The sequence below is a fragment of the Rattus rattus genome, chromosome 14 (assembly GCF_011064425.1).
Source record: "Rattus rattus isolate New Zealand chromosome 14, Rrattus_CSIRO_v1, whole genome shotgun sequence".
Taxonomy (NCBI): Eukaryota; Metazoa; Chordata; class Mammalia; order Rodentia; family Muridae; genus Rattus; species Rattus rattus.
In genome coordinates this window covers 28893058-28906867 of record NC_046167.1, presented here as the reverse complement: position 1 = coordinate 28906867, position 13810 = coordinate 28893058, and the positions used below count along the sequence as shown (strand labels likewise).

General features: G+C 47.4%; 1 protein-coding gene across 1 annotated transcript in view; it reads right to left on the bottom strand.

Annotated features, from left to right (window-relative positions):
* The window catches only part of Mkx (mohawk homeobox), a 72646-nt gene extending 61861 nt beyond the window's left edge, over positions 1 to 10785 (bottom strand). The window contains exons 1-3 of the mRNA XM_032884437.1: positions 10690 to 10785; positions 8409 to 8681; positions 6590 to 6746 (exon numbers count right to left, since the gene is read on the bottom strand). Coding sequence (XP_032740328.1) covers positions 6590 to 6746; positions 8409 to 8596 — 345 coding nt within the window. The 5' untranslated portion in view covers positions 8597 to 8681; positions 10690 to 10785. The remainder of the gene's footprint in view (positions 1 to 6589; positions 6747 to 8408; positions 8682 to 10689) is intronic.
* Positions 10786 to 13810: the final 3025 nt, after the last annotated feature.

The window sequence follows — 13810 nt, the reverse complement described above, 5'->3', positions numbered from 1 at the left end:
GGGAGGCAGTAAGAGAATCACTTGAGGTCAGGTTTTAGAGTCAGGTTTGGGGACAGTGGGAGGTTTGGGGACAGTCATCTCAAAAGAGACAGGAGGTGGGGAGAGAGGAAGAGGAGGAGGAGAGGGAGTGGAAGGACAAACGACACAAGACTCCACAAACACAAGGAGTAGAAAAGCTAGTGAGGGTATTGAGTGGAGTAACTTGTTTTCTTGAAATTTTGAAAAGTAAGAGTGTCTTCTGAGGACTTGCCAGTGTGTCCTGTACTAAGGTACTGTAGAAGCATGGGGATGAAGAGCCAACAGGAGAACAAAAGCACATGTGAGACTTAAAAGGGGGCAGAGTGAGGTTTGAGACCAACAGGCTCAGAGGGAGGGGAAGGCTACCTGTGAGAGGGCCAAGCTTCAGAGCCAACTGAGGAGTTTGGACACTTAACAGAGGAGCTAGCAAACCGACCAAAGGCAGTGCAGTCGGAGCAGTGAGGAGACAGAGGCCAACGGACACCCGGCTTGAAACTGAAAGCACGTTGCTTCTCATGCACATCAGTGAAGACAAAAAAAAAAAGATATTTGAAAGCAAAGAAAAATTACTTTCACTCTTTCTGCAAGGAGCCATTGAGTTCCCAGAGGATAAAATGTACTTTTCTCATAAAATATCAGGATATCAAAGGCATATAACATTCTCAGAAGGAAAAAAAAAAGCTAAAAGAACAATATTTGCTTAAAAAAATTAACTATACAAATATAATTATTTTTTTCTGTGAATTTGCCCCCAGAACACAATTATTACAATGGTTTGTATGACAATGTTTTCACTGGAAGATTTTTTTCTTCCTCAGTCATTGTATAAAATGCACTGAAGGCATTTACAGTACAGTGTAAGTGCTGTAACTACAAAATGAGTAGCTTTGGAAACTTCTTGATTCCTAATTACTATATGAAACTATTGTGATTTCTCCTTTAAAAAGCAGAGTTATATTTTTCTCCTTCCACGTCTAGCCTGTACTGTTTTATTCACATAAATTAAACATTGGCACACTCATATGTTCCCTTCTGCCAAGATGGCTGTCCTTCTGCACTGCGTACCAGGCCACAGCAAAACCTTACTCTGCATCAACTTCTCTTCCGGCCAAGCTGAGCTATTACTCAGTGGGTCATAGAATTCTCAGGCTTCCATTTCCACACGTAGGCATCGTCCATTTCCTCAGCAAATAGACAGTGAGTAGCTGTGTTGTGAAGTACAGGCCTCGACAAGGCCATATCAACATACACGAATCTACAAACATACAAGCTTACCTGAACCCCTGTAATAAAAGTGATGCTCTGAGACCCAAGGCAGCCATTGACCCTGGAAGCGGGAGCACCTGGTCTCTTGTTCACTAACTTTCCTCCCTGCCTCTCGTTCTCTCACTCGAGGCCCAAAGATTCATGCGATCCCCTGACTACTGCTTAGGTGCTTTAAAAACACTCTTCGGAACCTCCCTATTCTCCATTCTTTTCTCTTACATGGATCTGAGCAACTATTATCAAACACAACCGTGATGCATTATTTTGACTTAGTTAATTCACTTCCTCAAATCACCATTAGTGCCCTGCTGTCCTGTGACTACGGAATACTGAAAAGTGGACTGGTTTCTTGGTCTGAATTTCCTAAAAACATGCCATGTCCTGTAGACTTAGTTTGCTCATTCCACCTTCTCCTGACCTTCTCACAAACATCTGGGATGTAACCCACAGCTCGAGCAATTGCCTAGCAAATGCAAAGCTCTGGACTGGATGCTTAGCCTGGAAACGACACGAAAGAGCAATGCCTTCGTTATAAGACAGATCCGGTGTGTCCTAACGTTTTTGAGAGCCATAAGTCACCGACTGTCTATCTGTCAATCACTTTGCCGCTAGCTGTGGAGCCTACCACCTACTCACTGATGCTCATTCAAAGCCATTCGCATGTGACTAGGCCCATTTTTACCCTTCTTCATAGGATCCAGCACCAAATCTTTTTGTGTTATTTTTTTTTTTTACTATTGAAACTGTACTCGTTAGATCTGACCAATGTCACCAGCTTGCTTTATACCCACACGGTGCAGAGTAAAACCCAATTCTTAGGACGCTTCATATAATAAGAGCAGAACGGCCTTCTAGTTAGAAAATAAACATTAATTAACTATGATTCTAATGTGTAAAAATGGAAGAATATTTAAGCATTGTGGATATTAACTGTCTTCACAATTAGGGACCATCTCTACCTTTTAATAGTACTTAACCTATTCTAATAACATGGGGGAATTCCCAGAAGAGTCTGTGTTATCTAACGAAGGCTTTTTCTAAACTGCTTTTATAAGTTCAACTGATGCCCAATATACTAGCATGCACATGCTGCTGTATTTTATCAGTAGACGCGTACAGTACAACTTAACAGCTAGGTGCAGGACGAGGTATTTCATATCGACCTCCATACAGCAGAGGCACTGATGGTTGATGAATTTGCATTTTTTTGCAACTTTCCTTATGACTTAATGGAAGTGTCTCGTGTCACTGATGATGAAAATATAAACTCACATTTTCTACATTTGACACCTGCTTCAGACTCCTTCATATTCTTGCATATTCTCTTTCCAAGGTTGGGTGCTGGAACAGCATTTAAATGTCAGAAGTGCCTTTAAAAACACCACATTTTCAAATGAAAGCGTAGAGAGCGGAATATCTAGAAGCTGGAAGGGAAAACTGCTTTCTGCCATCTTCACCAAAGGTGTGTAGGTTTGTCGCGTGGACAGAGAAACTGTGGCATGAACCCAGAGGAATGAACTAGAGTCTGTCCAGTTTTAAACACATCACATGAAGAAGCTTAGTCTGAGTTATTAAATTAAATAGCCTTCCTTCCATACCTATAACACGTGGAAGGATTGCAAGGTCTCGTGTAAGATTTTGTTGAATATTGTTAAGTATTGCCTTAGAATAAATAATCCACTTTCAGCAAAAGCAGCTATGCCAATGTTGGGAGCGACGTTTTGTAGTACTGGGACTTTACCAAGCATTCAGTCGCACATCACAGGAATGTGAAACTCTAGTCCCAGAAGAGGCACAGACCAGAGACACCCCGTCATTATTCCTTGGTGAGCTATGACTCTTATAATAACACCAACTTTCCATCTCACAACACTCGTTGCTGCTACACAACAGCACAAGCTACTCCTATGTGAGGAGCACACAGCACGTTTTTATAATACATGAACAGAGTTAATGATAGGTTCCGCACCCAGTATAATATTTTGTCTGGTTGACATCAAAGCATGCCACAAAATCCTTAATTTTGATCAAAAGGCTTCTTATGATGTCACAAGGATGATGACACATGCAAACAAGAGTTAAAGACTCCTAGCAAATTAGGACCAAACTGTTAGGGTCAATGACTAATAATAAAGGAGAATCACATCATCCGTCCATTCATTTCTGTTCCGTTTTCCCGGGGGTGAACACTGTAGATGTTAACCAATGTCCTCTGGAATTCTGTGTAGCAGAAAAAGTACTAAAACATATTTCCACCTTTTTTCCTTCTAGGCTTCATGGGAGATGAGGAAAAGCAGGTTTCCACAGCCTTCCTCAGCAGCGTAAGAGGAGCAAAGCAACTTAGAATTTCTGTGTAGGAAACGCCTGGCACACACTCAGAGGAAAATGTTAAATGTGGAATAAGTGTCCAAACTTAGAGCATCTTGTTGAGGAATGAAATAGCCTTGGGGGACAGCCTGCTGCTATAAAGCTCGAGGAAGAAGCAAGAGGAGGCCCTGCAGTCAACATGAACCAAGGACTCGGGAATAAAAGCAGTTTTCCATAACCGCCTGCAGGCATGTGCGCATGGTATATTTGTAGACAATTAAAGTGAGTCGGGCTCGAGCTTGGTCATCATCCTATAGGACAAAGCTAAGGAGCTGCCCTGTGCATGTTCGTACAGCATTCCACAACCAACCAGAGTTAAAGGTTTCCTAGAATGGCCAGAGAGACATTCTAGAAAGCTATGGGTGACGTTAATGTCATTTCCCAGAAGAAAGCTTTCTGTAAGGTTAATGTGCTGCAGGGAACAAGCCATGCTGTGGGGTGAATCCTGTGAGGAAGAGAAGACAACTCCTCTCCGGAGGGCTGGCCCCACAGGAGAAAGTGGCTCAGGGAAAGACTGACTCAGGACAGAGTCTAATTCTCAGGGATCAAAAACGTGACTCAAATCACAGCTTTACACTTTGCCTCCAGAAGTATAAAGGATTTGCATAATTTATGTAATTTCTAAAATTGGACTATGCTTTGGATGTTTAATCTATGCTTGACTTACATAAATCCCTATATATAAAACACAGATAGGTGGACGTGTGGGTTTACATTTGCATATGACGTATGTTCTTTATATACGCCACTGTGCATAGTTGAAAATAACCAAACCTGAGCTGGGTTATAAGTAAGGTTTCCAGTGGTTATTTTATGCATTCAAGTTTTTCCACTTATCACTTGAAAGTTTAAGAAATTTATCACACTGACAACAATTAAAAAGCCATTGTCATACATGTATTATTTATTATAGTAAACAATCTTTGCTCTATTTTTCTCCATATTTCTATTCTCTGAGTGGTATAAAAGAACAAAGGAAAAAAATTCACATAAATTTTCAAAAATGTAATAATGTTACCAAGATATAAGTGGGAAAGCAGTTCTTTGTGTTAAAATTATCATTATGAATGGCAAATTACTGCATAAGTGAATTAAAAATATAACTCTATATTGCAGTCTTCCCAGGATAACAATTAAAAATATAATAGTTTAAATTTCTCACTAAAAGCTATTTTTAAAAACTTGACAAATAGACTTGTTTTGCATAGGAACAGCAGTGAAGCCATCTTATAATGCAAACAGTGTACTGCTTTATTGTTGAACTCCCTGCTAGAAGTCAAGCACCTCTGTCAGTGGGTATGTGTCCAGAACAAGTAACAGGCATGTTTAAATTGACATGGGAGCGTGTGTATATATTTTCACAAGTCGATTTTTTTTTTCTGATTATAACAACTTATTGAGTAACTGCTTTTGCAAAGTCCACAGTTTTGTGCTAAATAGATCTCAAGCCAAGAATACAGAATTGGGTTTTGCCTCCGGTGCTGTGGCAAATCACCATTATTACAATTTCCTGTTAATAGGAAGGAAAGCAGATGTTTTTCCCTAAAACTTTATTCTGAAAATAAGCAGAAAAATACACGGTAGAATTTTGTGGAGAGCTGCTATGAGCCAACACAAATGCTTTGTCAAACTTTCCAGTAATTCTTAAATGCTCTGGGAAGAGATCTTTAGTTATCGAGTGCAGTTTTATCTTGGATCTCACAGTATCCTCTTGTCATACATTTGATGAAATGTCCAAACTTTCATGCCTGTGCTACCGTAATATAAAAGCAATTCCCAGCTACTGTAATAGAAAGAACTTTCTAGCTCACCCTGTGGACTCCTCCTTCTGAGTCTGGTGTTTACACAGACGTTTGCATCGCTACATTTCAGTCAAGGAAACTGCAGAGTGCTACAAAAGCATTTAATCCGGGACTTGTTATCTGGAGTCCTCTGCCGGCAGCTTCCACTCTGGTAAAACACTGATAGTAACTGTTTTGTAGCACGTGTCTGGGAGAATACCAAATACTGATTGTGCTCACAGAAGCTAATTAAACAGAAAGCAGTGTTTGTTCACTAGAAAAGAAACAAACGTGCAGGCATGATTGACATCGTGAACCAGACACTCACAATCTTCTCCCCCTAGCCCAACAGTAAGCAGGGCTGGGGTTTCCAGCTGTGCCAGGATGAGGCAGCATTTAAAAGCCTCTTCCCCTGCTGACTTTCCTGTTTTCTGACCTACCTCTGAAGAATGGTTATTTTTACTTAGTATGTACGTGAGTGAGTTTTAACTTGGGGTCCAATATGCACCTGCAGGCTCTTGGATTCTCAAAGCTGAACCAGTATCCTCGCCTGGAACTCCTCAGAAATGCATATTATGGCCTCGCCCCAGAACTCCAAAATCAGGAACGATGAGCAGAGCAGGATACAACAATCTGTGCTCTCAGTAGACTTCTGGTAACTGATGCTCCCATGTCAATTTAAACATGCCTACTACTTGTTCTGGACACATACCCACTGACGGAGGTGCTTGACTCCTAGCAGTGAGCTCAACAATAAAGCAGTACACTGTTTTCATTATTTCACTGCAGTTCCTATGTAAAACAAGTCACAGTGATGACTGAAAATAACGGTGGGTACACCATCCCTATCCATCATTGCTCTTAAATCCAGATTCCTACCCATATTTCTATCACACCACCCCTGCCTGGCCTTTCATTCCCTCCACCCGCAACAATGCACCATGGAAACTCCTACTGTACCCAATCGTTCGCACTGAGATGACTGATAAGGGTGAAATCCCTTTTCCAGAACAGGACCTGGTACCTGTACCTAGCTCTCATCCTCCGTGGCAGCAGAAGGCAAAGATCTGGACCTAGGAGGGATGAGGCGCAATTTTACTGTGTTTCTGCTCCCTAGCAGCGAGCGGGGAGACCCACGTTGGAGGAGTCTGGATTACCTGCACTAGCGTCATCTGCGAGCCTAGAGCCAAGAGTATCTTCTCAGTCTTCGTAGGGTACGGGTTGTCACGGTGCTTGTAAAGCCACTGCTTAAGCGGCCGCGCCATGTCTTGCAGGGCCTGTCGCTTGTGCCTCACCTTCCCTCCAGGCCTCGCCCTGGGACGTGAGGAGAGGAGAGGGACGTGTTAGCTGAACCTTCTAACCTTCCAAGATAGATCGCATTTCTGTGATGTCAGCACCCTCCTCGGGATTAACCGCAGAGCGCTCCCATCCCACAATCGCCCAGTAACCCACTCTAACAGCCCCCCAAAGCAAGGACAAAGCAAGAAAAGGAAAGCCTACAATTTCTCCTCGGTATGAGCACCGGCCCCTCCTGAGCACCTTTCTGAATCACGGAATCACGCACCAAATGCAAAGCCTTATATTTAACTGAAAGGGGTAGCTATTTTGAACCATTAAGGCAAGGGTGTGGGGGTAGGGACGAATGCCACGTGGTTGGAAAACCGTTCACTAGACTTCAGATCTGGACTCAGAGCTGACACTTTTTGCGACCTCTCCTCAGGGGAGGACCAACCCTCCAAATTCTGTTGCTCTGGGTCACCAGTGGTCAAGGAACACACACTAGACGCCGGAAACAAAGCAAAAGATGGCCTAGGCTCTATGAACTCTCGTCTGTTTCACTAATGCTCTGAAAATGCGAGACGCTGGAAAAAGAGCAGACCCTACAAAGCGCTAAGTCCTTTCCCTTTTTAAGAGCATGAAAAGCAGAAAGCGTTGTCCCAACAGCTAAATTTTTGCCAAAGAAAGAAAGAAAGAAAGAAAGGAAGGAAGGAAGGAAGAAAGAAAGGAAGAAAAGAGAAAATGAAAAGGAAAAGAAAAAGCCCTCAGGAAAGCAGACTCCAAGGAGGAACACGTAGAGCAGCTGACCCTGGAGCCGGCCCTGGGTGCTGCGCTCCCGGGAGGCTCCGGGAGGTGTCGCCGCGCATCTGCGAGCGCTTCCACCCGCCAGTTCCCGCTCGTGTGACTGAGCCCCTGCCTCAAGGGCGTGAGCTTCATCAAACTTTGAAACGCAATTCCACCCGCGCTGACTGATAATAACAGCCTAATCTCTTTTCCCAACCAGCGATGCTGCAAAATAAGCAGCTGGTGCCGTGGTTCTGGAGAGGGCCGGCAGCTTTAGGTGCCGCAAGGACCTGGCCCGGCACACGGTGCGCTGCAAACCCCGGGACTGGAGCAGAGAGAGGGCTCGCCCCGGAGTTCCCGGGCCCTGACAACCCTCTTAGCTCCAGGAACAGAAAGACTACAGGTCGGCAGCCTTTTTCTCCGGGCTCGCCGCGGGCCCCGCCGAGCCGTGTGAGCCAAGGACGCCATGGGGGGAGTCCGCCTTCCCAACATCTAGCCCCAGGCCGGGGTAAGATCCTCGGGTAACAGAAAAGGAAGCTCCCGAGGTCTCACCTGGGAACCATCTGTTTGACTCCGCCTTGTCACAGCGCACAGCGCTCAATCTGCTCCTGCTATACTGCAGAGGAAGCAAGAAACTGAGCCTGGTCCCTGAGTACCAAGGCACCCCAAGGTGTGGGAAGGCTCGGCGCCAACTCAATTTTTATTAAGCCTCCTTCGCACTGTTCTAAGGAATTAATCCTCCCAGTTTCGAGACGGTAAATCCTTAAGAACCTGGCGTGCGGGTCCAGGAGGCGTAGATCTGCCCTCTTGGGGGAAGCTGCGGACTCCTGATCTTGTTACACTTCACACACCCGCTTCTCGCCGCCCCTACCCTTTTGGATTAGTGGGTCAGCATCGGCCCGAGCATGAGCATACCCGGTCCTCCGGTGTCTCAGGCTGAGGTTGTCCTTGAGGGGCGGGCCGTCTGGAATGCCCACCTCTGGGCCTGTGTGTGGATTGTCCAGGACGCCGCCGTATGGCCGGCTGCCACGTTCCCGATCTGGGGTGCCTCGGTCTTCAAAAAGCACAGCTCCCCCAAGCTTGTTAAAGACGATGGTGTTCATGGTAAGGGCTGACAGGGACGCGCGGCGGCCTTGCCGCAGCGCCTCGGAGTCCGGCCACCAGGAGCTCCGCTGCAGGGCTCGGGTTCTAGAAGACGAAGACGCAGCACGTTACTTCCGACCGTGCCCAGGTTCCCGCAATCAGGAGCCCTGAACTTGGTGGGGCTGCTGGGCCGCTGAGCTGAGGGGAGGGGCTGTATTGCCGCTACTGACCAGGGAACACCCTTCTTCCATACATAATCATACAGCACTCCTGGGACAGTCCCCTACCCTTCTCTGGTCAATCAAGCTCCCACACCTCTAGGAACTTCAAACAAATAATTTACCTACTGAGGAAAAGCAATGTCCAAGGAACTTTCAGTCTCTAAGAGAGACACAATCAGGATAGCGGAGCAGAATAAACAAGTAAGGGAAATGTTCACTAAGCACCACACAGATTAAAGCCTCTTCTGGGGTATCCGGGGGTTGGAAGGAAGAGAGGATTTTAAAGTAGCATGAATAGATAATTGCATCCACAAGGATGCGTCAACGCGCCCGAGATCTTGGTGTCAGGATTTTCATGTTTTCTAGATGCTGGGCTGTATGGCGAAGAACCCTGCGTCTTTCGGTTAAACTCTCCCCGTGGGATAAGGGCAACGGGAAGTTGTGAACAGAGCCCCAAACCTGAAAATTAAATGGTCTCAGGACAAAGATGTCACAGATACCCCCACCCCCAATCTTGCTAGGAAACTCCGAGAGAAGGTGCCAGGTCCTGTGTCCCTGGGGATTACAGGTCCGCAGGAATTCGAGCCCATTTGGGACGCCAGAAGCCTCCAAGTTGGCAGAGACCGGCACATCTTTCAGACTGTGGGCTCCGGAACAGCCCGGGGCTCACCTCTGGAGTTGGGGTGCCTCGGGGCCTCAGCCCGCCAGGTGCGGATATCCGGAGCAAGGCCGCGGGCTGTAGAATACCCGCAATACTGTAGCGAGAATCGGAACATGCCCACTGGCAGGATCTCCCTCCACCCCCCCCCCCCCACACAGACACACACACACACACACAGACACACACACACACACACACACACACACACACACACTGCGCGCAACTCCAGGTAGCTGGTCTACTCAGAGCTGCTCACACAGCGCTGCCAGCACCCCTTCACACACACACACACACACACACACACACACAAACACACACACACACACACACACACACACACACACACACACACACACAGCTTCGCCGATACTCCGCGCCTACACTCGCCAACGCCGCCCTCCCCTTCCTCTTGTCACCACAGTGGCTGCTACACGCGACATTTAGGACAAGCCACAGCAACTAGGCGACAGCCACCGTCAGTGTTGGTGTAGAAAGTGAAGTCAGACCTCCGGTGGCCACTGCGTTGTGCCCTAGGGCTGAATCCTGCGCAGGCAGGTACAGGCCTGTAGTGCGCACCCAGCCTCGTCGATAAGTGTCAAAGCAAGTTTGGGAGCCTGGCGCCCCCATCCCAGTGATTGGCACTCACGCCTCCTTGTGGGTGCAAGCGTCCTCCCCCCACCCCCTGCCATTCCACCTCTTTCCACCAGTCCAGTCCTAAATGCAACAGCGCGCTTTCCTAAGCAAAGCCTTGGTGAGCTTTGCCACCTAGGACCTTTCCCACAGTCTGCAAACCCCGCCATGCTCCAGCTCTGCGACTGCAGGCGCGGTGGCAGGAGAGCCCTGAACGGGTGTGAGGCACGAGGCAGTTGAGACCTGCGGTTACTAATTCTTCATGGGTGTCCGTCAGAGGTCCCCAAATACTCCCTATCAGCCCCGGCGCCCTACACTTACCCAGATACGCTCTTAGCAGTGCTGACCAGCGCCATCCCTGCAGAACTGCCCCGCGGATAATTCGAAAGCAAAGTGAGGGCAGCCAGGTGGGTTGCTAGCTACTTCCCATACCCACCATGAAGCTTTGACCGACACACGGGGCGCGTCCCCCACAAGACCTCAGAGGGAGGTGGGGGAGGGGAGGGCAGAGCCCGGGTGTGCAGAGAGCAGGGGAGCAGCGGCGCCCCAGTCTGGGTGAGCCTAGGGTTCAGCGCTCCTGGGAGGGGACTCGGGGCCGTACCTGTGGCCGCGAAGACCTCAGCCTGTGGCTGGTTGTCCGGTCTCAGGACTAGGCACACTCCCATCCCCGCCGCATGTTCTCGGCGCAAGCTCCAACGCGCTCACCGCGGCCACCGGCGTCGTCTCGGCTTTATTTACCCAGACAGGCGCGCGCGGCCCGGGAACCGGAATACCGAAGCCTTCTCATGTTTCCCGACTGCCCGGCCCAGTCCGCGAACATCCCGCGGGCGCGGTATCCATGTTCCCGGGCGGCGAGAGAGGAAGCGATCGCGTCCGCCGGGCAGCGGGAGCTGCAGTTAACTCCTCGCGTCGACGCAGCCTCCGGCCACGCCGGGAGCCCCGGGCGGTCGCATCCTCCCAGCCGGGCAACGCTCCCGGATGCTTTCGCTTAGCAGCGCCCAGCAAGACCGGTTCTTTCTTTCCTCTTGCGCTCAGGGAAGCAATAGGAGAAGCAGTCCGGAGCCCGGGGCTCGCGTCACCAGTACAGAGGTTGCGGTGCAAATCCTGTGTCTTAACTGCTCCTGGTGCCGGAAATGTCACCAAGCGTGGCCGGGAGCGAGAAGGCGGTGAAGACGCCCCAGGCGTTTCCCTCCTGATTACCCGGAGGTTAAAGCTTCTTGCACCTGGGAACCCCTTTTGGTGTCGCTAGGCTGGCCCGCGAAGTCCCGGCTGTGGAGGGCAAGGCCAGGCAAGCGTCCGCTTCGCGGGAAGAGCACTGCAGAGGTAGAAATGCGGGAAGGCAGAGGTGGGGGAAGGAGAGCTCAGGTGCCTGTGCTGCCATAGCCAGGTGTGCAGCAGACCGAGTGCGAGGAGACTTGGATCTACAAGCACCCCAGGCTTAGAACCTAAATTCATATGGAGCAAGGAGAAAGAATGGCTGCAACATTCTCTAAGGTGTGATTTGTAGTCTAGCAAAGACTGCGCAGTTGGATGGGAGAAGCTTCAAGAAATTGTGACAGCTCAGAGGGTCACGGAGATGGAACACGAAGTCGCCTGCGCTCTAGTGGCTGGGCCCTGCTGTTCTTGGTACCGCGACCGCTATGTCTTTTAAGAGCTAAAGAAGATTTTAAAAAGAAAAATGCCTGAAAAAATTAGCATCCTTTGGACTTTTCTCCCTTAATGATAGCCACACAGGGCTGATGCAGAGCCCCGTCTAAGAATCTGCCTTTTATATGGTCTAGAAGTGACTGAAATATATAATAAATACATAATAAAGCTGATATTTCCAGAACTAATCTCACCCTCGATTCTTCAAAGTTGCTATCTCCTCAATTAGTGGCAAGGAACTCAGCAAGGCACGATTTAAATCAGGAAGAGACTGGCTTTTTTTTCCCCCCACTCCAGGCAGATGTGCACTAGGGTTTAATCGATCGCCTTTTGTGCTGTTCCCGGGTTTCTGTTATATGATGTTCCTTGGCCATGCTGCATTGCTGCCTTTTGCGCTGCGCTTGTGCAGTAGGTTCTGATTCGCAGACACTACCTCAGCGGCTTAAACCCCAGGGACAAATCTGACCATTTCCAACCACGGATTTTCAGAGGGGAAGCTTCCCAACAGAGGGAACCCATAGCTGACAACCCATAGGAAGAAAGTACATTCTCTTCCGCGGTCTCTATAAAGATGGTCTCTATAAAGATGCTCGGGAGGCATTGGGGTGCAACCTTCCCTTCTGACCTACTTCTCTGCAGCTGCCCTTCCTGGGAATCGCAAATGTGATTCTGATTTTATAATATTCTACTGGATTACGGAGCTGTGTGCTACAGCAATGATATTATAGTACGGAAAAAAGGAATTTTGTGATCTTTAGTGTTTCAATGTACTTACAAGCGTTTAAAAAAAAAATCCCGGGGACTTCGTGATACATTGGCACTTTAGTTTCACAGTTTCCTCCCCCAACCCCCGCACAGAAGAGATCAGAATTAAACACATATATATTTGCTACACACACCTTAGTCACATGAGGTCACTGAAAATTAATATATCACTTCTCCATTTGGACTGGGGGGCTTAATGGTTTGGGTCTATTTTGCAGTGGAGGGACAGTAGAGGGCCCGTGTTAAAAATGAAAGTGTCTTCCGAACAGTTCCCAGTCCAGGTTGCAGCCTGTGCATGATGGGAAGTATCTGCTTTCAGAACGCTCAGACACCTTTATCGAAGCATTAAATTTCGCCTTTTCCTAAATTGATTTTTACTTAGACTTTCCCAATCTGTGAAGCGGTGGATTGTCAGCCTCAGATGTGAAGGTTGCCCTTTGAAGCAGCAGTGGGGAGACTCCTGTGGACTGTGTGGAAGGTACCCTTTGCTCGAGGAGAGACAAAACAGGAAACCCCTGCTCAGAGAAAGGAAACCCCAAACCTAAACTTAATTCTGGTTAATTTGAGGTTGGTTTTTATCTGAATTTACTAAGGTGTAAAATAAAAACAATAAGTTTTCCACAAATTTGCCTTACTCTATTTTTAAGGTATTTTGAAAAACCTGAAAGTAACACATTGCTATTTCTGAAGCTAGGGACACATCAGAACATTTGGCAAAAATCTTTCATCTATTTTATTTAATTTATATATAATTACAGATATATGTTATTTTCCCCTTACAGTGTAGGGGGAGTTGCTTTTGGTGTTTGGATATATTTTACCAAGGTACCTTGACATTTCAGAATTATTATTTATCAAAGTGCTCGCAGGAGATAAAAAGTGTTTTAAAACTCATGGTCTCAGTTAATACTCATGGACAGAGAATGAACAAATGGTATAAAAGGCTCCATTTCTGCTCAAATGTTCTGAGGTAGCAACTGTATGAACAATGACCAGGCTCACTTTACAGTTAGACAAATCGACTGCGGAGCCCCGAAGTTGGTGTTTTAGGACAGCAGTACAATTAGGAAAGGCTGAAATCTGAGTAGGTTCTGAAAGGCATCTCACAAGCCTTCTAGATTGTTTCCAATTTAATTGCATAAATAACAACCTTTGGAAGAGTAGAAGCCCTCCCCATAAGTTAACTCTCAAGGAAAGAATAGCACACATCCCGAGTCCACCTGGGCAAATTGCATTCTGCAAAGGACACACCAAAATGTGGCAAATGCCCTTTGTGTGCATCCCTTTGACCTCTCTCAGTGCCTTCACAT